The sequence below is a fragment of the Lontra canadensis genome, unplaced genomic scaffold, assembly GCF_010015895.1.
Source record: "Lontra canadensis isolate GAN:19392208 unplaced genomic scaffold, GSC_riverotter_1.0 scaffold45, whole genome shotgun sequence".
Lineage (NCBI taxonomy): Eukaryota > Metazoa > Chordata > Mammalia > Carnivora > Mustelidae > Lontra > Lontra canadensis.
Window position 1 is genome coordinate 7,168,800 of NW_022631039.1, and position 27,933 is coordinate 7,196,732.

General features: G+C 52.8%; 1 protein-coding gene across 11 annotated transcripts in view; it reads right to left on the minus strand.

The window, feature by feature from the left end:
* CUX1 (cut like homeobox 1) overlaps positions 1–27,933 on the minus strand; it is a 352,264-nt gene that overhangs the window by 78,636 nt on the left and 245,695 nt on the right. For 9 of the 11 annotated variants that reach the window (XM_032872502.1, XM_032872503.1, XM_032872497.1 and 6 more), the window contains exons 9-11: positions 27,163–27,211; positions 12,411–12,515; positions 5,752–5,940 (exon numbers count right to left, since the gene is read on the minus strand). In XM_032872502.1, the coding sequence (XP_032728393.1) occupies positions 5,752–5,940; positions 12,411–12,515; positions 27,163–27,211 (343 nt within the window). The remainder of the gene's footprint in view (positions 1–5,751; positions 5,941–12,410; positions 12,516–27,162; positions 27,212–27,933) is intronic. The other 2 variants (XM_032872504.1, XM_032872496.1) reach the window with 1 other exon arrangement.

The window sequence follows — 27,933 nt, forward strand, 5'->3', positions numbered from 1 at the left end:
CTAATTAGAAGGTTTTAGAACTGGAATCATGTCACTTGGTCGGATGTGACAGTTTTCACCAAGGACGGACTCGTCTGTTGAAATTTCTGCTGCCTGCCCGGGGGCAGCTTAATCAAGAAGAACCCCAAGTTCGCTTCTGTAAACCTCTGACGCTCGTTTCTTAGGGCCGACAACAGGATGTAGGCCTGGCAGGGCTGTCCAACAAAGCACGTGTGGACCTGTGAGCACTGGGAGCCCGTCCTCACCAACATCTCTGGGGAGTGGCACTTCGCAGAGCCACACCCTGTCCTCTGCTTGGGTCTTTGATACTCCTCACTGGGTATCTGAAAAGCCTCCTTTCAAAAAACCCTCAATGGGACTGGGCAACAGGGGCCCTGGCTGTTGTCCTCTGGGGAGAAAGGTTCCTCCCAGATTCTGCGAGCGCTCCTTGGTGGGGCCAGATTCGGGGCTGGGTTCTATACCCCTAATACTATCTCACTTAACTGCCGCGCTTCTGTAGAGGTGGCTGTGTGCCCACAGAAAGAAAACAACCTCCCGAGTCCCACCATCAGATGGCACTCGGGCACGGGCCGGCCCCACCCACGGGTCCCCATGATTCCAGGAGGAACTGACGAGGCTTATGCTGGGAGGCCAAGCTGGGTGCTCTCTGGAGGCTGGGGCTCCGGAGCCCAGTAGATCAGCCAAGGCCTGGCTCTGCCGCTCAGTTGCAGGGTGACCTTGAATAAGACACTGAACTTCTCTGAGCCTCAGTTTACTCGTCTATAAAATGAGGATAATGGCACCCACGGTAAGGGGGCTTTGGTGAGGTTGGACAGGATAATGCTTACTGGAGTGCAGCACGCAGCAAAGCACCCTGGAGACGGGGGGCGGTTACTGTTACTGGTGTCATTAGGACTTTATCCCTGGGGGTGGTACTGTGTAGGACTGTATGATTCTGGAAGGGGCTCCCTAGCTCTGAATACAAGGGCTCCGTTTATGAAGGTCTCCACTTCCTAACAGGCTTAGCCTGTAGGGCCTCATCCTCTTCCTCTGGACAGTGGGGACAGTAAGAAAATGGGTTCTCGCGGGCCAGCGGTGGGGACCTGCAGGACAAGTGCAGGCTGCCAGCGCCCCTCCGACAGGACCGTCGCAGGATCTGGTCCCATCCGTTCAGTGACACAGAGCACACTCACGGTCCCGGGAGCTCAGCAGGCGCTCAACAAGAAGATTTTGAGTTGCTAGAATAATTATCCATATGCAGTTCTTAAAATGCTCTAGGGATACCAACTCATAGGACCGCTGTCAGGAAGACTGATGCGGACACCTTCAGGAAGGCCTTTCTTCTGGGTGGCCTGGCAGGGGACAGGGCAGTAACACCTCTTTACCCCCGAACACGGTAGGCCGGGGAGGTGAGCCTGCAGCCGTGTGCAGGTGGTGAGTGACCCTGTGTCTTCACGGGGATCCCTGGGCTGCGGGGCCACCAGCAGTGAATGGGGATGTGTGACCAGGCTCCCTGGTCCTTGGGGGTGGGGTGAGATGCACCACCCCTTGGGTTAACGCGCCATGTATGAAGTCCTGGCTGAGGCCATGTGCACCTTCCTTCCCTCGCACAGGGAACCCGTCCGGTCTCCACGATTCCTTGGTAAGAGGTCAATTTAGGATCTACTGGGTTAGTACCCAGGGCCAGATTGTGGCAGGGGAGTGATGGTTATCCTGGAGGGCTCGCTGCAGGCAGGAGCAGCGTGACCTCGGATGAGGAAGGGCGATCCCCAGGAAAGCAGCCCTGTCGGAGGTCACTTCCAATTTCCCTGTGCTGTGATCCAGGTGTGACCCTGGCAGCCGACTCCTCCTCACAGAACGCTGCCATCACAGACCAGGAGGGTCCAGGCTCAACGCTCAGGCCATCGGGACACTGCCTGCAGGTGGAAACACCCAGGTCCTACGCGAGGTGACCAGGGGCACGTGTGTCTTTCCGAGAGAACAAGTCCACAAGTAATCAGCTCCTGAAAGCCCTCCTAGTGCCGCCTGGTCTACTACAGCCGCCATGGAGGGGCCCCCTTGTGACCTCCTGCTCCCCCCACAACCTTACGCGGACCTCGAGGCCTACAGCTCGGATGGAGTCCCTCGGTTTCTCCAAGATTGATTCCAGGGCGCTCTTCCCTGGGCCCTCACCCCGGTGGCTGGGCAGATCGCCTCTGCTTCCAGTGCAGGGGTCACCTCCGCCCTCCTCCTCCCCACGGAAGCCTCACTCCTTCCTCTCCCTGAATCTGTGCTCACACGGTCTTCAAGACTCAGCCAGCTCAAGGCTGGGGGAGGCCCGGCCCCGGACTCTCTGCTCCCGGGACTTTTGACGTTCAGGCTCGTCTGTGCAACCCAGGGTACGTCTCTCCTGCTGGGGCACGGACGCAGTGGAGGGACGCGCACGGGCCTCCCCTGACCTCAGCGACCTCCTCCGCGAGACCATGATCGCCATCACGGCTGCTCGAGGGGCAAGCCTGAGACGTCGATGAGACGCTCACTGAAATGAGACTGAAGGTAGCCTCACTTCGGAGAAACCCGCAGCCGGATTAGGGAGCCTCGGTACCGAAGAGCCAGCGTCCAGAAACAAAGAACTGAGCCAAGCTAGAGAAGTGGTTTTCAGTTCTTCCCCTGGCCCAGCCCTTGGAGGGACACCACATGCTCCACGGGGCTCAACAGGTGCTCAATCAGAACTGCAGGAGATGGGGGGGCAGAGAGTGGGGGAGGCATGTGATTTGGAGACAGCCCCCCGCCCCAGGTGATTCTAACCCCCCCCCACCCCCACGGGGAAGTACTCATCTTTAGAAAATAGCTTCTCCCAAGGGGAGACTGGCATTCTTTTAGCTACTAGACTTCCTTATAAATAGCCATTTTTCACTAAAGCTATCGGTAGCGTAATCTTCTGTGCTTTAGCGAGTCAAATGCGGGTGACTGCCTAATTAGACTGCGTCTGTCCTGAGCTGCTCCAACAGAAGACCACAGAACAGAGTCATCAAAAACAGCGGTCCTATAATGGCAGCGGGTTATTTCCTTAATCACAAACACAGAATTAGCCTGCACAAGCAGCGATGTGCTCGAGGACTGTCCGTTTCGGCAGGTAGAAACCTCTCCTGCTTCCGAGTCTGTTTCCACGTCTGTGAAGATGGGAGGGGCACCGCTGTGTGTGGACAGCGAGGCGTACAGGGTGAACTTGGCTTGAGAAAGCAGAACACGGAGAAAGAGAGACGGGCAGACATCCAACGGTTGATTCACCCTCCCGGAATTACCGATCGATCATCTGGATGAGGAAACTGTTGTTGCAAGAGATGGAGACTTTTGAGGTGCTAGAGAAAGCAAACCCACGGGTCCCCAAATATATTCCATTTCAGCGTATGCCACTGAGAAAACCTCGACAAGCTCAAGAGCGGAGACGCTGCCCTTTGAGATCAAGCCCCCGAGCGCCATTGGCATTCACGGCAAAACCATGCCCCCTGACGCCCTAAAAAGGAGTGGGGCTGTCAGCCGAAGCATCCTCAGCCGGTAATCCCGCTTCGAGCCCCGCACCATGTGTCCCAGGGTCTCTGGCTGCCGGGCCAGAGACCCCCTCACCCCCTCTCCCGTCGCAAAAGCATCAGGTTGCCAATTTGATGGGTCTCGTTCAGACCATATTTTTCCTAATAACCGTATTGCTGTTTAGTTTAGATTTGAGACTATAAATTACACACATTAGAAAAAAAAAGAAAAGAAAAGCCCCGGGAAGATATCTCATTCAATTAACCTTCCTCCTTCGGGTGAGGGAGGTAGATGAGCTTGTCTGGGGGAGGCTAATGCCTTTTGTGCAAGGGTTTGGTACTGGGGAGATCTTCACTCCTGGTGACAAGGGGTTAAGATAATTAGAATCAGAGAAGTCTCGTTACTAGAGGATATGTTTTGATTATTAGATCAGATGAAGATAAGGGAGCGGTAATTTTGGAAGAAGTATTGCCAAATTGTTTCATTAACTGCACCGTATTAAAGAATTCCCCCAAGATACGGATAAAGAACATTAATTTGTGAAACTGCGTTTCATTTTTTGTGTGTGTGAAGGCAAACATTAAAACCTTAACTGATTTAGAAGAAATTGCTCCATAATAAAAAATGTAAGGTCTATAGCCTCCTTCTCCTAGTCAAACGCAGGATGTATCTTGAGTCATACCCCTTAACTATAACAAAGCAGCGAAAGGCAAATTATCTAATAATAATGTCACTGCTGGGGTCAGAAATGGCTGTAACATGAGAAAATTAGATTTAATCTAGAAATAAAAAATGAACGCTGGCACTCATTGGGCAGGCTGATGGGAGAGTAAGAACCATGGAAGAAATAAATGCTTTGGTCGATAACAAATGTGTCAACCCTCTCCGCACATCAGCAGGAGTGGCTCCTCAGAGGGGCCCAGGCACCCAGCAGCTAGCTTCTTGGACTGCAGACAACAAGCACCCCGAAGAGGCCAGGAAACCAGAAGGGAGAGCAGTGGGCACCCCGGGTCAAGGAGGTCAGACTGGCAAACTGCCCACCAGCTGGTAGCTCGGCTTGAGGTCAGAAACACGGTCATGCCTTGGGAAGGGAAATCTCAGTTTTTCAAAAAAATTAAAACGGGCCTAACTACACTCTGGAATTCCTTTACGTAAGACAAAGTTTTCCTGACATTTTCACAGCTGATCTTGATGCACTGTATTTAGTACATGAAGACTGTGCTTGGCCATCATTCACACTCCACAAACAGATGCTGGGCGGGCAATGCGCAGGCTGGGGAGGGATGGCAAAGTGGGGGCCTGTGTCGTCCGGGGGCCGGGCCCACACCCTTGCTGGCCCCGTCGCTTATCATCAGATAGGACACCTCTGAGGAGGCCCTTCACGCCAGACACGCCACAAGTCTAGGGTGCGAGGATTTTCCTCGTATTGTGCTAACTGTAACAGGTTGAAAATATCTCCAATCAAGTATAATTATTTTTTAAAATATACTGAAAGGCTGGCAGAGCTGGACGAAAGGCATGTCTGTGCAGACGGCCTGCGACCTTGGCAATGAATTCAATCCCACACAAGCAGGTGCACAAAATGTCCTTCTTCGGGAGGCCAGGTGGGGAAGCAGCACCATGGGTGGGCCCTGAGGACGGGGCCTTCCACCAAGCACTGCCTGCGAGGGACAGCCTGTCAAGGGCAGTGCCATCCCGGCAAGAGCTGGTAGAAGGGTTCAAACTCACTCTCCCTGCCTTGGGCTCCAGACTCTGCTTCTAGATCCCTCACGGAGGTTCACGGTTGTCCTACTTGCAGTCAGTTCCAGACAAGATGCTCTCCGGAAGGGAGCTCTGCCAGCCCGTGTGACTGTGCCTCCAAGAGATGTGTTCAGGGGAACCTCATGCCTCCTTCTGTTCCCAATGTTCTCACGGGAGGGAGAAACTATTGCCGATGGTTGGAGCTCAGGCTGACAAACCTTGAGCCGTCGTGTCTTTTAAGGTGAGGACGGATTCTGACCGTGACCTGGGCAGACCACAAACGTGAAAGACACTTGTGCAATGGCCAAGGCGGGGCTGACAAGGTGGCCTTGGAACTAAGGCCTCTTGCTGCAGTAAAGACACCCAGCATGTGTCCCAGACAGTGAGGACAGAATTGACCCCCTGGGCTGCTTCGCCCTGGGCTCCCTCCAGGGTCGCATGAGGAGGAAGGCAAGAGGCAGGGTGTGTGCGCGTGTGTGCATCCGGCCCTCCCTCGGCCCGTGGCCCGCACGGCGCCCTTACTTTGAGTGTGCTGTTCTTGGCACTCAGCTGCTGCTCGAGCTGGGAGATCTGGCTGGCTGAGTTCTCCCGCAGCTTCGTGAGGCTGGCCTGGAGTCGCTGCACGTCCTCTACCAGCTGCGCGATCTCCCGCTCTTTAGCTGCCAACTCAACTTCCAGGCTGGAGCGGGTCAGCACCTCTATGGCCTGCTCCTGCGGAGGAGAAAAGAAATGACAAAACTGTCCTGGCTTCAAGCGGGGCTTGAAGCGATGGCAACAGAGGCAAGAACGTGCACATGGAGTGACAGGGACGGCACATTTGCCGTGAGATGTTACCTCCTGCCTCCGCTGGGACAGACGTGCCAACGCCCTCCCTGCCCACCTTCCCGTCTGCATGGTGAACACACTTGGATTTGGTCACCGGACGAGTATTTACTGGGTGCACACCAGGAACCAGGGACGCTCTGTGAGCACAGGGAGAACAGTCCCCATTGTCCCAGGGCATCCTGTCAGTGCGTGGGGCCGGGTGTCTGAGATGCCAAAGCCTGTTGGGCCCCAACTGTGCCACCCCGAAACTGAAGCGGGGGTGGGGCATGGGGACAGACTTGGGGGAGGCAGTGGGGAGGGTCCTTGTTGAGATGGGGACACCTGAGCCACCACCTGAAGGTGACAGGGTCTTTCTGCGTGCTGGGGGTGCCAATAGGGCAGGCTCTGGGGGGTCCCCTGGTAGAGAGGGGTCCCCTTTCTGCCCCAAGATGTAATGCAGTGTCCTCTTGGTTCGCTACTGTGCTATCCAGAGGCTGGGGTGCTATTTGACCAACTGATTTCTAGTTGGCATTTTAAAGAAGAGCTAAAAGATGTGGAAGGGTGCATTTAGCATTTCTTTGCTTAGGAACGCTGATAACTGACGTTGTCAAAACCTTACTGCCATCCACCACCCCCCTGACCCCCGCGCCCCAATTTGCTCATTTTGGAAACTATACAGAATAGGAAAAAGGTATTAAAAAAAACAACAGAAGAAAAAGTCAATTCTAAACCTGTCCTTTTTTCAAGTCTGGAAGCTTTCCTGGTGGGTGGCTGCACTTTTTCTGGGCATGGCCAGGGGACAGGGATGGAAAGACAGGACACACTGGTCTCTGTGACAGCAGGGACCTGGGGGCAGCTCAGACTACAGCGTGGGGTATCATCCTCGCTGTTGTGCCCCCCCGCCGAAGTGCCCCAGTTCGTCTTGCTCTTGCCTATGCTGGCAGGTTTGGCCCCGCCCTGCCAGGCATGATGTGCTTGTCCCAGGGTTATCAAGGTGGGGGACAGCCAGTCGTCAGGGAAGCAGTTTTTCACATCTCTCCACCGGGAAATTAAGGACCCAATCATTTAGAATGTAAAGCTCTGTGTGCAAAGGAATGGCCCCTTTCTGTTCCTTTAGTTTGTACTCTCTTGGAAAGTAAGGCCTTCATTCCCCCCGAGTCCTGGCAGACACGCACATGGCCCTGGCGAGCACCTTCCCGCCAGCTTCTTTAAAAGGCACGTGCTGTCCTGATCAATTCTGTTCAGAATGTGCTCCCTGGGCTGGCACCAACTCAGGAAAACGCTGCCGGTACACGGGGAGACAAGCCCGGAAAGGGAAACTGAGTGTTTAGAAACTTCCCTAGCAATTCAACGTTACTATGATGCGCTGACTGCCTTCTGTAAAATGACCAGTCTGCAACAGTTGGGGAATTAACAACAAAACCAAACCCACCCTTGACCTCTGAGCGTGTGGGAAGCCCTGCCCCCGGCAACACTGTCTGGGACCCGGGTCAGGAGCCATGGGGACCTGAGACTGGTCCTCCTGTCTGTGCCAGGGGTTGGCGCCCAAGACAGTGAGAGAAGCACGTGGAAGCGAGCGAGCCGTGAGGAGGAGGGAAGGGGGCAGAAAGGCTGGAGGACTTTGTTAAAAGAAGAGGGGCTCCATGTCGGGGTGGGAGCACTATGGAGGCACGGAGATTGCAAAGAGCAGGGACAGGGCAGGAGGGGGCGTCACCGATGCTGAGGACAGCTCGGAAAGGGGCGAGCCCCTCGCCACCTGATGGTGACCATTGAGGAGAGCAGCCGGGGTGCCCACACTTGTGGCAGTGGGCCTGGGGGAGCAGGGAGGGGATGCAATGAGAAGGGTATCAGGGAGGTCGGTTTCATGGGGTGCAAAGATTGAGCCACGTTGTCTCATTTTAACTTATTTATCAATTTTCCAAACTGAGGGATGCCAGCCATGATGATGGTTTCAAGTGCTCTCCGGGAGAGTCTGTACCACAAGCCCAAATGGGGCTCTGGGGCTTTATTTTCTTAGTTTTAATTAATTAATTAATTAATTAATTAATTTTTAAAAGATTTTATTTATTTACTTGAGAGAGACAGAGAGAGAGAGAGAGAGTGTGACAGTGAGAGCATGAGAGGGGGAGAGGGTTGAAGGGAGAAGCAGACTACCCGCTGAGCAGGGAGCCCGATGCGGGACTTGATCCCGAGACTCCAAGGTCATGACCTGATCTGAAGGCAGTCGCTTAGCTGACTGAGCCACCCAGGCGCCCAATTTTTTTTATTTTTAAAAGATTTTATTTATTTGACAGAGACACAGTGAGAGCGGAACACAAGCAGGGGGAGTGGGAGAGGGAGAAGCAGGCTTCCCACTGAGCAGGGAGCCTGATGTGGGGCTCAATCCCAGGACCCCAGGTCATGACCTGAGCCGAAGGCAGAGGCTTAGCCACTGAGCCACCAAGCTCCCCGAATCTGGGGGGTTTAAACGGGGAAGTGCAAGTTGAGTATCCCAGGGGTAAGTGGTTCAAATGGTATGTGTAGAAACAGCAGCCCGCAATGCTGAGCCTGGAGTCAGGACGGGGACCAGAGGGCCATCTGCTCAACTCCAGGGCCCGAAACTGGCCTGGCCCCACTCTGCCCATGCGACCTCGGGCATGTCAACGGACTCTCAGGCATCCAGGCCGGATTCCTCATTCATAACATAGCCAAAGTCATTTGTGTCTTACATAAGCTCCAAGAGATGAGATCATCCACCCAAAAGTAGTAAGACCTTGGAAATGAGACAGAGAAGGTCATTCTACTCGAAGACCAACGGGCTCACTTCCTGGCTGTCCCATCACGAGGACACGCGGGAGATAAGAACCAGACAAGGGCCCAGGAGGTGACGAAGGGGCAGGGGGTAGAGGGGGCGGAGGTGGGTCTTAGCCCCTGGGCACAAGCTAGAAAGGAAGTTGTGTGATGCAGTGAACATGGGCTGAGAGGAGGGGTGCCCTGCACAACTGTGCGGAGGTCAGTGTCAGGCACTGGAGATGCTCTTGCGATCACTGCCGGGAAGTGAAATGTACACGATTGAAAGAGGGTCAGGACCGCGGGCTCCCGTGTGTCTCTCTGGGCCTCAATTCAGCTGTACCTGAAGCACCCCAGGGCTTTAGAAAATACATGGGTTCTGGGCTCTCCCCTGGAGCCTGAGGCTCAGCGTCAGGACTCTGGCTGGGATGAGCCTCTGAAGGAAGGAACAGAACTAACTCCCCTCGGTGGGCACCAGAACCAAGTCCCCAGAGTCTGTCCCAGCAGGGATATCCCCATGGCTCCAGGCTTCCACAGCCTGTAGGGGGTCCTACGTGCTTCACGGGTGCCAGGTCTCGGGGGTGGGGGCTGCGATGGCCAGGAGAGGATGTGGGAAAACTGTCTGTAGAGTCTGAAAACATGGTAAAAAGAAAAGGCAGGCCTTAAGATGATGAGAGTCCAAAGGGAAAAATGAATGTAAAAGCAGAAGTTACTGATGTAGGACTTCACTGAACTTTGTCCCCCTGAGCCCTGTTCACCTGCCCTCACTCCCAAGCTGAGCGCGTCTGAGCTCTCCAGCGGCGACCGGCACGCCCAGGCTGAAATGAGCTACGTAACGATCTCTTTTACCCTGCAGCCATTTCCATATCAAATATGGATGAGACACAAGAGCCCTACTTGAGACGGGGAAAAAAACCCAACATGACATGATGGTGCGCCTAGGACCCCAGACTCAGAGAGAGATGCCCGGCTCTCGGCTAACACCTGACTTACACTTACCCTGGGTGGGGAAAGGGGAGGGCATGGGGACCTCAGTTTCACTTTCTTACTGACCCTCTGTGTTTCTGCCAACACCAAGTGGCCGGACAGGCTGATTCCATCTGGAGGATTCACCTGGTAGGGTCGCCTGACACACAGGCGTGTTTCCTAATATTTTGGTTTGTTTCGGTTGAAGGGGCGGCCTGCCATAAGTACTTGACAAAGGACCTGCTTACGTCCTGTCTCACTGACCACACACGAAGGCGAGCAGCTCGACGGAGGGGGAGAGGAGTGCGTCATGGACGACAGCTTAGGCTCAAACTCCAGCTTGATCACGGCTGAGCTGTGTGACCTCGGGTGAATGACTTAACTTCTCTGAGCCTGTTTATTTGTCACATGAGGATAACAAAACCCACCTCTAATGACCGTGTTGTCTCAAGACATAAATGAGACAACCAGATCAAGCCCCAGCGTGGCCCCCACCGCAGAGCAAGAGCCCACCGCGAGGCAGCTCGCCTTGCACGACCGGTGAGTCCGTCCAGACACCCAACGGATCGGCTTCGGCTTTTGCTCCATCTATGGCCTCCACTGTTTCCCTGCTGTGTCCTGCCAGCCAAGCCCAACAGACATTTTCCCGCTGGCCTTGTTTGCTGTGTTTGCTCCCTGGCTGGCTGGAGCTCGAGCTGGAGCTACTGGGAGTGCAGGCCTCGGTCGGGGCGCGGGGAGGCCTGGCAGGGCCGCCCTCGGACGACTGAACCCGAGCCACGTAAACACGGCACTTAGCCCGTGATGAAGTGTTTAAGCGCCTCGAGGACCCACAACTTACTCTACCTGTAAAAACATTCACTTCCCTCTGAGATGCTCTGGTTGCTGCCGTCTCGGATGGTGCCAGAAATCCTTTCAATCAGAAACATTTAGCTCGGGAGCCCCAAGCAGACACACGAGGATGGACAGCTTTCTCTCGGGAAGCCCAGGAGACCACAGAGGCCGGGAGAGCAGCCGGGCCAACTCCTTCCTCGAGGGTTGCTTCCTGCCCTGGCCATGACGCCGGGTCCCGTGCAGGCACGTGTGGGTGAAGGGACAGTGACAGAGCCAAAGGGACGTTTCAGGTAAAATGAATATCGGAGTCCACGAAGTTGTGATGGCTCCTTAAATGGAAATCTTTTCTCTGTACTTGAACCCCTTAAATCATGTTCTCTGGAATGTTAATTGACTAATTATTTTTAAAATGGAATGTCAACTTAAGGAAAGGAAATGAAAAATCCGTTCTTAAAAAGGGGTCCTCACACTAAAACTCTGCTTCAGATTCACTCCCGGGGAATCATTTTAAGAAGTCCTGCTCGAGTCTTGGCTTGGCCACTGGGGCCGAGCCTTCTGGGCCCACAGGTTTACATTCTGGAACTTTCGCTTCGTCATGTAGGTGAAGAAAGGAAATGCCTGCCTCACGGGTTATGTGGAAGAGTGGATGTCTAAGCGATGTGTGAAGTGGGTCTCCCGGCGAGACCGTGCCCTCTCTGGTAGGGCCTGCCCCCTCACCCTTGCTCTCCCACTGTCCACACAGCAGGCCTCTGCTAAAGGAAAGGACACCCACAAGCACAACTCACCCACCACAGGCCTCGGGAGCAGGAGGGCCCTGGGAGCCACTCACTCCTGCTCTGTTCACAGGAAACCGAGGCCGCCCAAGTTTGGCTACCTGAGATCTGTCAGCAAACAGGGCACGAGCTGAGCTTTGAACCCGGGGCTCCTGGATCAGAGATGGTGAGGCCAACTGCAATGAGTCAGTGCTGAGGTTCTGACTGACTCCGATTTTAGGTCAGGCCTTGCTCTAAGCGCTTTGCTTGTAAGGATTTCCAGAACTCTTACAACACACATGATGAAACCCAGGTCTGGGGAAACTCAGGCTACTTCTTGCAAGTCATGCAGTGCTGGGTCTGACCTCAGGGGCCTGGCTCTGACATCCAGGTCTCAACACCACGCTGCCCCCCATCACCGCTCGGCGCTCAAGGCAGGAGCCTGGAATCTGAAAGTCAAGGCTGCCTCGTTTGAGCTGGGAAGTTTCCGTCTAAGAGCAATTTGTATTCATCTCAGGAAAGGGAATAAGATGTGTGCCTCACTCCTTCCGAATGCTGGGACTTGGACGGAGTCTGCTACTACGTGCACTTGGAGCCCACGATCACTTTATTCCCTCTCTGGCCTGCCCTGCTCGTCCGCAACTGTTTTCTCAGGCCGGAAGGACACACTGAGGGCGAGACCCAACCTCCCAATTTCCCGGTGTAATTCTGGCAAGGCCCCTGCCTCACACACCCAGCCTCTGGCAGCGGCTGTCTCCGAACAGGCCTAGCCAGGAAGGCCCTCTCTTTGGTGAGGGGAATCCCCCGCCTCGGCCTCCAACTTGGCCTTCATGTCGGGTGCGTGACACGCTGACCACTGAGCTCGCAGCCCCACCAGCAAAGCTCTTCCTCTGACCCGTACGCGTCCCATCCCCAGAACGCCCAAAGCATTCCCGTCCAACACAGCAGCGCCGGTTAGAATATTTTCCCAAGAAGGCCCGTCGAGAAGCAAGCAAGCAGCTGGAACCCAGAGGGGTGGAGGCGCGGCGGCCAGAGTCCCCGCGGGGCCGGGCTACCCACCACGTCCGGCGCCTTCTGGATCTGCGAGGCCAGCTGGAGAGAGTGGTTGGCCGACGAGAGCTGCTCCCTCAAAGTCTCCGCCTCTCTCTGGGCCACCTCTGCCCTCTGAAGGAAATGAAAAGTGTGAGAAGAGAAAGTACATTCAGTTTAACAACTGACAATTATTACAAGAACATTCATCAATTCATGCCTGACTGACTATAATTGATTTTCCTAAACACTCAACCTAATAAATGCGCGAAAAAAACATAGAATGTGATGGATTTTTATTTTAAACAGTACAAGGAAGAAATAATTGAGCGATTATGACAGTAATTTAACGCTAGGAGCAAGGAATCCCCTGCTGATACTAATGCTCCGGCCCACTGAATTTCCCAGACTGAATAAATACGAGTGGAAATAGAGTCTTTTGATTCAATTTCTTTCTATTCTCATAGACCAAGAAGATTTTATTGCAGGATTACTCCTGGGAGTAATTCTCACGGGTAAACAGTGAATTAAAGACACTTTGGCCATTCTCTTCCTGAAGACGCGCACAATGTTGTGGTTGTTTTCCTTCAGCAAGTATTTCCATAAACGTATGGGGTGGAGAGGCCGCCTCATCTGCGAGGGCCGGGCTTAGTTCGGCGCATTTAACCCTTCACCCGACAGCGTTTTCCGACGCGGACGCGGGCACGTGCAGCCAGCCCGGCCGACCTAGGGGCCTGAGCCAAGAGCGCGGCCGGGCCCGCTGGGGGCGAGGGGGTGCGGAGCCCAGTGCAGGAAGGGGGCCGAGGAGAAAAGGGGGGCAGCTTCCACAAACGGCACTGTCATTCCCGGACGAGAAAACCAACGCAACTGATGGCAGTGCAGGATTTCCCACCGGACGGGGAGACAGGGACATGCCGGTGCCCATGGCTGAGAGGGCATCGTGGTGCTGTGGACTGAGCAGCGGGGGCAAGTGACCTGTGCCCACCAAGCTTCTTCCGCCCACCGCCCCCTCCCCCCCGCCCCCGGAATGGGGACGCAGTTACTTGGTCAGCTTCTCAGGGACCCGCGGTGATCAGGGTCCACGGGACCGCACAGGACTTATTTACGACCAGGCTCGTCCTGCTTTTACAGTTATGACGGAGATGAAACTCGGGGGCGGGGGCGGATGGTAGCACTGGGTGTGCGGACCAGAAGTCACATGCTGCTCTACCCACCGGGCTCGCACTGTGCGGGGAGAAAAGAAGAACGAGGAGGCCTGGCTGAGCAGGGCTAGGTCGAGTGTCTTCCTTTTATTTATTTATTTTTTTAAAAGATTTTATTTATTTGACAGAGAGAGAGCACAAGCAGGGGGAGTGGGAGAGGGAGAGGTAGATTTCCCTGCTGAGGAGGGAGCCTGATGCGGGGCTCGATCCCAGGACCCCAAGATCATGACCCGAGCCGAACGTAGACTCTCAACTGACTGAGCCACCAGGCACCCTGTGCCGTGTGTCCTACTTCGCAGTGTGACAGTGTGTGTGGGCTAATTGCTAAGAAAGGACCGGAGAGGAGAAACTGGAAGTGTGCCTGCCCAGGTCCTTCTAGATCAATCTAGCTGGCCGAGGAACGGGTTTGGCAGCCTTCAGCGGTCCGGCTGCAAGGCTGTTCTGCGAGTCTATCTCTGCAAGCCAGCAAATTAGGCTATTTCTAACAGCGGTTACTTCTGCCCTGGGCGCTGCTGGCGGCCGCCCACCCGGCTTCCCCAGGGGCGCTTGGAATTTCGCTCCGTCTAATTCACATGGTGCCTGGCCAGACCTGTCCATGCTCACATGGCTGCCTCCCACCCTCCGCTCCAAAACCAATCTGGAATGGCCCGCCTGGCAAGGTGGCAAGGTGACCAGCGTGGCGACGGGGGCAGGGGTGATTCCCATTCCAAGGTTTTCTGATAATCGTGTCATTATTACTGAAAAGTTTACTCTTCTCTTTCTAGTCGGCTAAGCTGTTGGGCATAAAACCTCCAGAGCTCTGCCAGGAATGAGGTGTATTTGACATATTTCTCGCCTCTTGGACGGGGAAGAAGATTTCTTAGCCTGGTGGAGACGCTGTTTCAGCGTCAGCCAACGAGGCCATGTGGCCACCCCGCCCTGCCTGACGATGCCAGCTTGGCGCGGTTCCAGAAACACCGGAGCGCGGGCAGGCCCACGCAAGGGCTACATGGCAAGGCTCTCACATGGGCATTTTGCCGTGTGGCGCCCATCTCAGGGGACACAGGATCCAGCTGTTGAGGATTTTCTCCTCGGCTGGCGGGACTTCTCTGGAGCTTTGGCACTTGACTCAGTTTCCAAGTTCACGTTGGGAGTCACTCTGAGGCCTACCCACGGTGCTCGAGGCCTCCTACCACACTGGGCTTGACCTGGTGACTTCGGTACAACTTTTTGATTGGTGAGGATCTGTGCGACTTGCTTAGGGTTTATGCCCGAGGACATCAAAGTAAAAGCACATGATGGGGCGCCTGGGTGGCTCAGTGGGTTAAGCCTCTGCCTTTGGCTCGGGTCATGCTCTCGGGGTCCTGGGATCGAGCCCTGAACTGGGCTCTCTGCTCAGCAGGGAGCCTGCTTCCCCCTCCCCCTGCCTGCCTCTCTGCCTACTTGTGATCTCTGTCAAATAAATAAATAAAATCTTTAAAAAAAATTAAATAAAAGCACACGAAAGAAAAGGAGTTGAGGTCATCGCAGGCACAGAGAGGATCAAGATTAAAAGTGTGCTGAAGGGCTGGGAGCAGCCGCCGGTAGGCAGCTGGGGGCGGGATTAGTTCCTACGGTTGTAAATTTAGTCTCATCGTTGGCAGCTGAGGCAGGAAAAAAAGAAGGGGCGCTGTGCTGGGTCCACCCCGTGCTGTCACTCGTGCGCAGAGGGCCTCCTGGCTTCCTGGGGACCACAGTCCCACCAGACGGAGTTGTGTTTCAAAGAACGGGCATCAGTGACTGCAGGCGGGAGGCTCTGGTGTTTTCTGACCAAGAATGCCAGGAGACAGCCATCTCCTTGTTTCCTCGGGGCGGGCTCCCTCGCCCCTCCCTGCCCCTCGCTGAGGCCAAGCCTGGGAGGCCCGAGGCCAGGGTTCTGGCTGGCGGCTGGCGCTGCCCCAGGGCTGCTGCTGACTTTCTGTACTTCCCTGGGAAGCCAGAGTCGGTGCTGGCAGCCTGGGGAAAAGTGAAGCAGGAGGGCACCTGACGAGTGGGGACACTGCCTGCCTCTGGCGGGAGCCCTGACCAGAAGCACAGACACAGCCCAGCTGCCACATGAGGCCTCACCCTACTGAGGCCCAAGGAGGTAACAGGAGCCCAGGGCCTGACAGTGCCCACCACATGGGGACAGGTGTCCAGTCATCTGGACTATTAAGACCCCTGCCAGGCACTGCCTCGGGTGGTCATTGCTCCTTCCTCATGTCAAGATGGAAGACTTTTTCGGGAAAGATGACCAGAGAGCAGCTGGCGGGTGGGCAGGAAGCAGCTAGCAGCACTTTGATCTACGAAGTCCTCCGTCAGTCAAGCTCCGAAAAGCAGTGCTGAGTCCCATGCGTGTGACACTGGCTGGCCCAAGGCACAGTTTTGTTATCTCGGGAAGGGGAGCCTGAACCGTGGGTCCGGGGGTGGGGGGTGTTCTCATCTTAAAACGAGGCCCACGGGGACCTCCCGGCCTCCACCTGCCTCCTCAGTGCTCCCCAAGGGCTCTAGGAAGGGCAGGAAGGAATCTTTCCCTCAACTCAGCCCCTGAAGGAGAACACATGAGAAGGCCGACATAGGATGCTGACAGCTATTTCCAGACCTTAAAGTCTGAAAACTCTGATTCATAAAATATGGAGGAGGCACGGTGGGGTGGGCCAGAAAGTGCAGGCAAAGGCACGAGCCTCGGGCAGCTGCAGCTGGCGGGGCGGGCAAAGGCCTGGGGGAAGGCTGGTGAGGCCAGTCACAGCCTGGCGTGAGGTGCAGGGCCCGGGTCCACGGAGGGGTCTGTGGTCAGGCATTGGCCAGGGAGGCGTGTTTTCACGCTCTCCAGAACCAGGCTTGAGACCTGATGGAATCCAGGCTCTTCCCTATTTACCCACTGGTTTTAAATGGTGGGGGTGGGTATCTGATCCCGGCTTCTGCCCAGCTTGGCCCTGGTCTGTGTGTCTTGTCCCCTTCTGTCTGTGTGGCCATGAGAGCGCAGGCCGCGGGCCACCAGCGATGAGTGAGCCCCTCCAGGGACCAAGCAGCCACACCAGTTGACAATGGGCTGAGCCTCCAGGTAAAACCAGGGCTTCCCAGAGGTGGGAACTGGCTGGGAACACGAGTCCATTAGCAGGCAAGCCCTCCTTCTACGATTTCGCTAAAGCTGTGGGAACAAATGACTCCAGGTTTAGTGGATTTTAACAACACACATTAATTATCTTCTACTTCTGGAAGTCGAGTCTGCAGCGGGTCTCACTAGGCTAGGATCACGGTGTGGGCAGGGCTGCGCTCCCTTCTGAGGCTCTGGGGGAGAATCTGTTTTCCTGCCATTTCCGGCTCCTGGAGGCCACCCACATTCCCTGGCACGTGGCCCCTTCGTCCACCTTCAAAGCCAGCTCACTGCTCTGATGTGGGCTCTTCTGCATCTGAGGACCCTGTGGTTACACGAGGTCCACTCACACGCTCCCGGGTCGTCTCCCCACCTCAAGGTCAGCTGTTAGGAGCCTTAACCTCTACCAGGGACACTAATGTATTCGCAAGTCCTGGGGTTAGGAGGTGGCATCTCTGGGGGCCATTTTTCTGGCTACCATACTCAAGGTACAAGTAACACCACATTTGGACAATTTCGACAAGAAGGCACGCTCTCCTGGGGGATGACCTCCCAGCCTGCTCTCCACAAGGCCCTATACTCCGGAAGGAGAGATAAAAGAGAGGGGAGGCTAGCGAGGCCAACAAATGAGCCTTACAAAGGGACAGACTCCGTTGCTCTGGAAAGCACACAGCCACCTCGTGGTCCTCTTTCCAAAGCCAAACCCACACATGACCCCAGAGAACAGCCAGAACCCCAGAGGTGACCCCGCTTCAGTGATGTTGTAGAAGAGAGGTCAGGAAGGCCTACTACAGGCCAGAGATGAGCCCCTTTTGCCCTGTGTCCCAAGCTGGCCCTGTGCTGGTGACCGGAGTCCCTGTTTAGACCTACCTAACTCTAACACCCCCGAGTTAGGGCAAATTAGGACACAGTTAGAAAGATACTAGGTCACCTGCCAACCTTAAGAAAATCTCCATGCAATCAGGTACACCCTAAAACATCACACACCTCCCAACCCAGCATCCTATCCCTTTTCAGATATTAGTTTGGCTCCCTGAGACCCAAAGGCTTAGCTAAAACAGTAATCATCATATCATCATCATCGTCAACATGCCCAAAAGTTGGGCCCATCACCTACTGGTACATCTGCTTATTTTACTTCGAAGAACTAGAGTCTCAGAACCTTTAAATATCTACAAACATGGCAGAATCTTATAAAAAACAACCTAGAATTACAATGGCCATCAGGAAGAATGTTCCAGTTAGAGAAGATCACTTGAGCAGTGTACTTGAAAGCAAGGGCTCCCAAATCAAACAAACCCAATGGGGTACCTGTTTAACTGGCAGGCAGAAGTCTCCAAGATGCTTTAAAATTCCAGAACAGTTTCATTGCAAGATTCATTGCAAAAGGCTAATTAATCAGTGAATACAGGTTTATCCACTTCGGGCTTCCCTTTACAGAGGAACTAAAGATATTGGGGTCAACCAGTAAGACACGTTTTGTGCCACACTGAAAACTTACTATGAGAAACCACGTTTCTAGAAATTATACAACATATCTATACATTTGCCAAGCCACAGGGCACTGATGTGAAAGTTCACGCTTACTTACTTCTTCGTTTCCACTAGAAATTAAAGGCTTCTAATGGCTAAAAACTCTAATATAGTTAATGAAACTACTAGAAATAATAAAGGAAACATCATATGCAAGGAAAGTAAGATGTATGTCTTCAGTCAAAGAAGGTGTGAGGAATGGAGAGGCATGTGTGTTGAGGGAAAAGAAAATGATTTTGTCTTAAAGTGAGGCTATTTACTTCAGAATGGGTAAGAGGAAAAACAGGGCAAAACCTGAATGTAAAAAAGAAAAGTTGTAGACTGTGGAAATGAGATCTTTGGAAAGAACTTTCATGTGTGGTCAAGCTAGCTAAAGTTAGAATACATGTAATATATTTTGATGTTAAATGGTTTTTAACATCAAAATTGATCTGGTGCAACATTAGAGTTTGGTTTTCTTTTCTTTTTTTAAAAAAATATATTTTATTTTTAAGGAATCTCTATACCCAACGTGGGGCTCAGATTCACAGTCACGTGCTCTACTGACTGAGCCAGCCAGGTGCCTCTTTGAGGTGTTTCTCTTGAGAAGGACAGAGTTTTCTGGAAATACTGGTTTGCTCTTGGTAAAAGACTGTAAAAGGTCTTCTTTACCTTTTAGGGAACCTGCCCAGAAAACAAAGATTTTTTTTTGTCTTGTCAAAATAATTTCCCAGGTCTTTATCAGGTCTTTGATTTCTTTTTTTTTTTTTTAAAAAGATTTATTTATTTATTCATTTGACAGACAGAGATCACAAGTAGGCAGAGAGGCAGGCAGAGAGAGGAGGAAACAGGCTCCCCGCTGAGCAGAGAGCCTGACACAGGGCTTGATCCCAGGACCCTGGGATCATGACCTGAGCCCAAGGCAGAGGCTTAACACACTGAGCCACCCAGGGGACCCCAGGTCTTTGATCTCTTAAGAAAGCTGTCTTCTCTACTAAAAGAGCTAAGGATTTTTTTTTTTTAAACAACTATTTAACTTCCCGAATTTGCCTTCAAGGTCTTCAGTTGTCACTATGGTTAAACAGAGAAGTAAGTATTGTGTCACAGTGATCTCTGATCCTACTTGACCAAGTGTTCTAAAATCCTTTGATATTTTTTGACAAACTTCTGTGCTAAATGAAGTCTTTCTGACTTTGAACTAACTTTGAGATTTTTCTGAGGGGTCCTTGGACATCTCAAAGGATTTGTTCTCTCACCTTATAAAAAGGGAGATTTTAAAAGAAACTCGGCTTATTTGGTTTGTTAAATCACATGGGAAACTTTATACTGAGTCTTCTTTATGCTGTATTTGTATAGTTATATAAGTGTTTTTAGAAATTGTGTGAAATTCCTAGGAATCTGATTTGTCCTGGTATTATGTCATGATTCTAGTCATTATCTTAAAATGTCATCCATCACAGAAATGACTACAATTCCTTATCAAATGAACTGTCAGCAGATCTTTAATAATGCACATTTCAAAGTCCTTGTCATTGGGGCACCTGAGAGGCTCAGTCAGTTAAGTGTCTGCCTTCGGCTCAGGTCGTGATCCCAGGGTCCTGGGATCGAGTCACACGTCAGGCTCTCTGCATGGTGGGAGCCTGCTTTTCCTTCTCCCTGCCGCTTCCACCTTGCTTGTATTCTCTTGTCAAATAAATAAATAAATAAAATCTTAAAAAAAAAAAAGTCTATGTCATTTACAGAGTTATTGTTTTACTCAGCTGCTTTTGCAAAAGTTTCCCTACAGAAGTACTTCGTCTTCATGGGGTTTCATGGAAAGGACTGTGACAAGTCCAAATTTTGGATAACCAAGATCATTAAACTGAGCTGGGTAAGAATTCCCAGAACTTATGGGAAAAACAAACAAACAAACAAAAAAGCAAACCAAAAAACCCAACTGGGTTCAAGCAGTATGAGGGTTAGTAACAAATAAATAAATGAACGGAGGAGGGTAACTATAATTCTTACGGCTTCTTGTTTGAAACACTGATGTTTCAAACAGTGATTTGGCAATTTTTACTTTCTTAAACAAAAATGGAACATTTATGGGGTGCCTGGGTGGCTCAGTGGGTTAAGCCTCTGCCTTCGGCTCAGGTCATGATCTCAGGGTCCTGGGATCAAGCCCCACATCAGGCTCTCTGCTCAGTGGGGAGCCTGCTTCTCCCTCTCTTCCTGCCTCTCTGCCTACTTGTGATCTCTCTCTCTGTCAAATAAATAAATAAAATCTTAAAAAAAAAAAAAAAAAGGAACATTTACTTTTTCTCCCAACCTGATCTCTCCAGAACTCAGAAACTATTCTTTTCACGGCAATATAGTCAGTTTTTGCATAACTTCAATGAGAAATGTGTTCTCCTTATGACAGGACACAGTTAGAAATATTGGGAATATTACCAAGGGTTTGTCCTGCTGGTCCTATTTGAGAGAAATGCAGACTTGGATAGATCAGACAGCTTTAAGGAACTAAGGCTGACTTTCTGAGGCCAATGAATAAGTCCTGGTTCTTTGCTTACAAGGTGCCAGCTTTGAAAGCATGGAGGAGCTGACATGGTCAGTCACTGTTCTTGCTGCACTTATGTAAATAATCAGGCCAAGTTGAATGTAAAATTACTCTTACTGTGATTATCTGTAGTAAAAAATGAATAGGGGTGATTGCAGAAAGAAAATCCTATAACTGTCTTTGAGGTTTTATGATAAAACCTATAAACTGGAATGGATCTTGAATTCTTCTAGTTTCCTCATATCTGGCCACGACTCTGAAAACTCACGCTTCCAATTTTCTCCCACCCTTCTTCTTCTTCTTTTTAAAGATTTTATTTATTTATTTGATAGACAGAGATCGCAAGTAGGCAGAGAGGCAGGCAGAGAGAGAGGAGGAAGCAGGCTCCCCGCTGAGCAGAGAACCTGATGCAGGGCTCGATCCCAGGACCCTGGGATCATGACCTGAGCTGAAGGCAGAGGCTTTAACCCACTGAGCCACCCAGGCGCCCCTCTCCTACCCTTCTGATTTGGGTTCCCGAAGAACAAAGACTGCCCTTGAATCTCCTTGGAAGGGAGGAGACGAGGTCCTCCTCGCTGCCCAGATGGCAGGCAGACTCTAGGGACCTGAGGTGGCTACAGAGGTCATAGCTCAAGGAGGCTCCAGCTGACGGCTGGTCTTGTTTGAACGCTGAGACCTTCCACATGGAATGACTAGGAAGAGAGGCAGCTAACATCGACTTGGGCTGCTTCTCCCCAAGATGCTGAAGACCTCACACTTGAACTGAACATGATACCTTTTCTTCTTCCCCTTTGTTCCTTGACTCTGGGGTTAGCCTAGGAAGACAACACCAACACCCATATCTCCCAGGCCACTGCTAGGAGTGGGGTAGCCTTTGCCTTTCAGACTGCTGGATTTGTCGTAAAGAACTCCTACCTGTCCATTAACAGCGCCACCTTAGTGGGAACGCTCTGTGCCCGGAGAGGGCTGATCTTTGCCTGTGGCGGTTATCACCATCCCTGCGCCTGTGCAAATCTGGCTGGCGGGTGCATGCCTGGGCAATGGCTCTTGGGTTATCCAACGTGCCCCTAACTGTGTGCAGATAGAGACAGCTCACTGGTCAGCCTCCGAGTTTCGAGTCAGAAAGGACCTACTGGGAGGCATTGGTGATTCAGGACTGGCTTCCTCTGGCCAGGCCCTCCTTCCCGGGTTAGCAGTAAATGCCAATGAGGTTACGACCAGGGACCTCTCCTTAACTCTTGAAAGCACTGGGGGATCCATTGCCAAAGCAACGGCCACTCAATAAAAACCCTTATAGTCTCTGGCCAAGGTTGTTTTTGGCCAGAGATGGGATGATGGGAGAGGCCTTGCTTCTCTTGGCTGAACAAGGTGGGGTCTGTGCTGGGATCAACACCCCTTTACTGCACCTGGAGTGACACTTCTGAGAAAGCAGGAACTCGTGTTTGTAGAGCTACTGGGCAGGCCTCCAGGCTTAGAAAGGGGACTCTTCCAACAGGATAGCTCTTTGACTTATTTGATTTTGAATCATTTGGGTCTTGGGGACCATGGCTCCAAAGTGCGCTCCGGACACTGGGAATTATCCCACTTATAATAATCATTGTAACCTTCGTGGTGTGCTGTCTTCTCTCAAAAGCTTTAAATGCAGGTTCGAGGCCACGAACCGTCAAGCGAATGATCTCAAGACTGGAACGTCAGAAGAGGAATGAAAAGAACGACTCCGCTAAGAAACGGCGAGCCTGAAGTCGTGACCCCGTGACCACCACAGGAATTCCACAAAAAACACCGGGATCTGGGAATATCACACAGAAGATCAGTAAGAGACCTACAGCGTGGTGGCTGAGAATGGCAGTAACGCCTTCAATTTTAACCACGTCTCTCAGTTAGTCTGAGAGTCTGATCAAAAGGGAGGAACTGTTAAAAGAGAGACAACAGGCTCCAAATGGAGTCACTTGTGCCAAACCCCATGTCAGCAAACCAAGACGGAAGACCTAACCTAACTGCAGAGTCAGCCTCTCCCGGGAAAGGGACCCCTAACCCGTTTATCTGGAACTTCTTGGTCAGCGCTAGTGAGGTCATCTGTCCGAGACACCCCTCCCGGCCCCCGTACGAAGGGCACCCCGCCTGAGACAATCAGCTCTTTCCTCGTCCTTCCCTTTTCTTTTTTCTTTTTAATATTTTATTTATTTGACAGAGAGAGAGAGAGAGATCACAACTAGGCAGAGAGGCAGGCAGAGAGAGGAGGAAGCAGGCTCCCCGCTGAGCAGAGAGCCCGACTCGGGGCTCGATCCCAGGACCCTGAGATCATGACCCGAGCCGAAGGCAGAGGCTTAACCCACTGACCCACCCATGCACCCCTCGTCCTTCCCTTTTCTGCCTACAGAAGACTTCCATTCTGTACAGGTCCTCGGAACTCCTTTCTGTCCGCTGGATGGGCTGCTGCCCGATTCATGAATCGTTGAATAAAGCCGATTAAGAGCTTCAAAATTTATGCAGTGGATTTGTTTTTTTCAGCAGTGTTCTCTCCGATGTGTGAATTACTACCCTCATTCTGTAGATGGGGAAACACCCCAGGAGCCTAGGGGTTCATTCCAGGTCACATGGCTTGGAAGTGGGAGACCTGGGATACAAACCCAGCTGTTCTCCACTGGAACCCAGAAACCTTGGTCCAAGAAAGCACCGTGCCTTGCTGGGAGTTCCTGTGGCTCTTTTCCTCGCGGGGAGGGGAGGGGGCGAAGCTGTGCTTCAAGCTGATGGTCCCCCCCATTAGGGCAGCCTCCTCCGTCAGATCAGGCAGGTTAGCAGGAGGAGGACCATTCACAAAAAGGACCTCCTCCTGCCCCCGGCCGGGGCTCTGTGCTGCCAGCAGCTCCCATCGGAGCTGATCGGAAAGGTTCGAGGGTGAGGGTACAGCTGGCCGAGTGCCAGAGTGGCCAAAGCCCCCAGGTGGCTTTCCACGGTCGCAAGGCGCAAAGCCGGGGCTTCTTATTTACCACGCGGTCTTCAAAGCTCTGAATCATCACGGCCAGCAATTAAGGCGGTGAGTATGAAGGCAAGTGCCTTGAAGTTTAACGAACAGGTGCAAATGAGACCCCGAGCTGCCGGCCGCGGACTGCTCTTCCACTGCTGCACAATAGAAACACAAGTGCTGTAGCCATAAAACAGCTTCAGGTCTCAGTAGAACATTCTGACTATAAACCTAGTGCAAAAATAATGTTATATGCCAATGAACTAGTAAATTGCTCCTCCTGGGGATTTCCCCTGATGGGAAAGGCGGCTGAACCAGATGTCTGGCTGCGCCTGCACAGGGCACACGGCTCCTTCGTCCCCCTCCTCCTGCCCTGTCACCTCCGCCTCCTCTCTGCTTGGGACCGCCTCGCTGCAGGCGCCGAGTCATCCTTGCCCTGATGTAGCATGACAGCTGCTCTCCTGGCTTCCAGTTGCTCCACTCCCGACTGTTCTCTGATGTTCCGCCAGGGGGATCCTTCTAGAACACAACTCTGACGTCTCACTCCTGCCCAGGATTCTTCAGCATTCTCAGAAAGAGGCCTTCCACGCAGAGGTCTGACGTTCAAAGCCCTCCCCCAAACCTGGATCTAGATCTCTACCTGTAGGCCCACTCTCCCACCCCGCACCTCCTTATTTTGGCTTTATGGAATGGCCCAGAGCGCTCAGGGCTCACCTTGCCCTTCTGTGCCTGCCTGCATTGCTGTCTTCCTCATGACCACAGAGTCAAGTGCAATCCTTCCTCCTGTTCCCTCTGTGTTTGATCCCTGACCTCACACCCTCAGCAGGGGCTGGGCCACATCTCCCTTCACAGCTCTGGGGGCACACAGGTCTGGGCATCTCTGGAGAGCCAGGACTGACAGAAGGCTTCTCTAATCAAGACTAAGACCAGCCTCCAAGTGTGTCCATGACCATGAAAAAGCCTGACTCCTTCCCCGGGCCAGGCCTGAGAGCTACGGGACAGGATCCGTGATGTCCCCACCCGAGGGCCTTCCCCTTTGTGACCCTGTCACATCCCAAGTTCCTGAAATTATTCCTCTGGTGTCTGGTGTCAAGCCCCTCTGTCTTCTTTCCCTTGTTCCCCAGAGATCAGGAATGTCCCCAAACCTCCTGATTTTTTTTGTTGTTAGGGTCCCTTCCCAGTCCTGGCTGTGGGGTGGAGCCCGAGTGGTACTCCACGTCCCAGTTGTCCTCATAGTGTGCTTTCCAGAATATATTATAATTCCCCGGGCATGGACTGATTGCTGCAGATAGGTACAGAACTCCACCTCCTTCATTCTAGAAACTCTATTTGTAAGAATGCAGCCTGAGGTTGCATTCATTTTTCCGGGCAGCCGCATCAGGCTCTAACTCACCCTTGTGCTATCAGTGAGAACTCACCGATGTTTCTCCCATGCCCACCGCGCTACTATTTCCTCAGCACGGGACTGTACAATTCTCCCACCAAATACACTCTTCTCCAGCAACTACAGATTTATCTAAGCTCCTACTTCGTACTCAGGCATTTTAACCTCTAACCCTCCGAGCAGTCGTGCAGAGGAAGTACCAGTTATCATCCCCTCCTTTTCTTTCTTATGTTTTAAAAAAGTTAAAACATTTTAATTATGGTAAAATACACAGAACATACACCATCTTAACCAATTTTCTAGCGTCCGCTCCAGCACTGTTAATTAAGGACATCCACACTGCCGTTCAGCTGACCTCCCCAAGTCTTTCATCCTGCAAAGATGAAACTCTGAATCCGTTGAACAAGCCTCAGCCCCCTCGCCCGGCCCCCGCCAACCGGGATTCCACCTTCTCCGTGACTTTGACTCCTCTCTCCCTTAGCGTGTTCGCAAAGCTCATTCTTTTCCTTTTCTTTTCTAAAGCACTGCCAGCGGGCCACACAACCAGCACACACGGGGCTGGGACCTGAACCAAGGGGTGGCCCCTTTCTCCGCAGTCCCGCCTGGTGTCTCCTAGGACTGAGATCCGGCCAGGCAGCCTTCAACACTTGCAGAGGCACGCCAACTTGGCCAAACTTCTTCAGTACCTGGGGACTGCCGCAGAGCCAGTACGGGACAGTCCGCTCGACCTTCCCAGCCTGCGGCTGTCTGTTGCACAAACCCGGAGCTGAAACCCCGAAGCACCGTTAAAAGGGGGCTCGAGACTGGCCAGGAACAATCGTGGATGCGTAGAGGGCAACGGGCTGACGGGAGAGGGTGAACCTTCCTAGGACCTCCTTCGGAGATAAGGCCTTTGCAAAGTTGAGCAACGCCAAGTCAGCGCGAAGGGGCCAAGTCAATTTGTTTGCAACTGAAGGTAAACAGATGCTAAAGCACTTTGGGGAGGTGAAGGGGAAGCAGCGCTGGGCAGCGAGGAGCTGTGCGGACACGGGTGCGTCTGGGAGCTGAGAGGGTCTAAAGAAAGGCGAAGTGACCTCTGTTTGCGTCCCTGGTTCTGAGGGTGGCCGTGAGGAGCGCGGGCTCCAATCCCGGCTCTGCACCTGATCAGCCACTGACCTCAGTTCCCCTGTCTGTAAAGCGGGAGCGGCGACCAGGGTGGGCCGCACCGAGGGTTCAGTGGCTCAGTGCCTGGGATGCGCTCGGAGGAGAACCAGGCACAAGTCACTCGAGAGCCGTCGGCGCTTCTTGCGACGGACAGGGCCACTAATACACAAAGATTCCACCCGAGGCGAAGCGCTAAGCTTTCCTGCGCCTGTGGCCACAGCCTGGAGCCTTCTGAGGCCAAGAGAGCGATCTCAGCTTTGGCTGTTTCTCCCCACAAACAGAGGAGCTAAACGGGGAGACTCACTCTTTTTAAAGCAGCAGCACCGTTCGCTAAAGCGCAATGTTTTCCTGTTTGGCGGAGTCCTCGGGGAAGAAGTTAGGGGTTCTGTGTTTGTGTGGGGGGCAATGTTCCAAGTAGCTGAGTATTTATTTATTTATGTGAGGAGGCCCCATGCCCTGGGTGGCGCCCGATGCGGGGCTTGAACTCATGACCCTGATCAGGACCTGAGCTGAGATCAAGGGTGGGACGCTTAACCGGCTGAGCCCCCCAGGCCCCTCCAGGCGGCTGAGTGTAGAGCCGTCCTGTTCTGTGTAGCGTTTTGTGCCGGCACGTTCCCCAAGGCACCTGTGACTCGCTGGTACAAACTCGAGCCTAATGGCTGCCGTGGCACCACAGTCGGTCACCTGAGAAATGGATTAAGGACAAGGAAAAGCAACGGCCACTGTGTAGTCACCGAGGGAGTCTGGGACGCTGGGACCACAACCGAACACTCTGCCAAGGGACCTTCCACACGCTTCCCATGACATTGGGAAAAGCATCGACACTGACAATCACACATAAAAAATACGAGAATAACCGGCCTTCGAACTTAAGACGCATCTAGCGAGACGACATAAATGGCAAAGTTGTTGGGATTTTTAAGCCTGAGGCCGTGAAACATCCTACCTGGTTTGCTCTTTCAAGGTCCGTCATGATCATTTCAATTTCGTCGGCCCTAGAAAGGTGAGAGAGACAGAGCTGTTAGTGGGCAGTGGGCAGGCTCGAGGTGACCACGGTTCCCAGCTCAGCACAATGACCTGCCACCTGGACCTATGAGGGGCTCCGCCGCCCACCTGGAGGAGGTGTGCTTGTGTTGTGGGAACGGCCACCCTGCCCTCGGGGGGTCCAATCTCACTGGGGAGACAGAGCCACCGAAATACGAAATAGAGTGTGTCCTACCGAGAGTTTGAACAGAGTGCCCTAAAAAAACAGGAGGCAGAAAATTCTTGGGGGAGGGAATCTGGAAAGGCTTCAAAGGAGGGGATGTGTGAACTGGGTTTTGAAAGACGAACAGAAGTCTGCCAGGGTGGGACGAGCCACAAGAACGTGGAGAAGGATGTGGCAGGATGGAAATGGAGGCTGGGGGACTCTGTAGTCGGCTCTGTAAACCACCCAAGTTCACGGCCATCACCTGGCTGGCTCGTGCACATGGAGCCGCTAGGGTCTTTTCTCCCTTTTTCTGTTTTGAAAGTACTCCTTTGAGTCATCTGAAGGCAAATATATGATTCCAACATATAACATCATGAGAGAGAGAGGAACACTGAGTTCTAATAAAGGCCTAATTTCTTTATTAGCAGAAGGGTAGAACGGGCTACCGTCACGGCCCCATCTTCTACGGGACTGCTCCCCATGGCCCATCAGGAGGCCAAGGCTGAGAGTAGCCGTCACCCAAGGAAG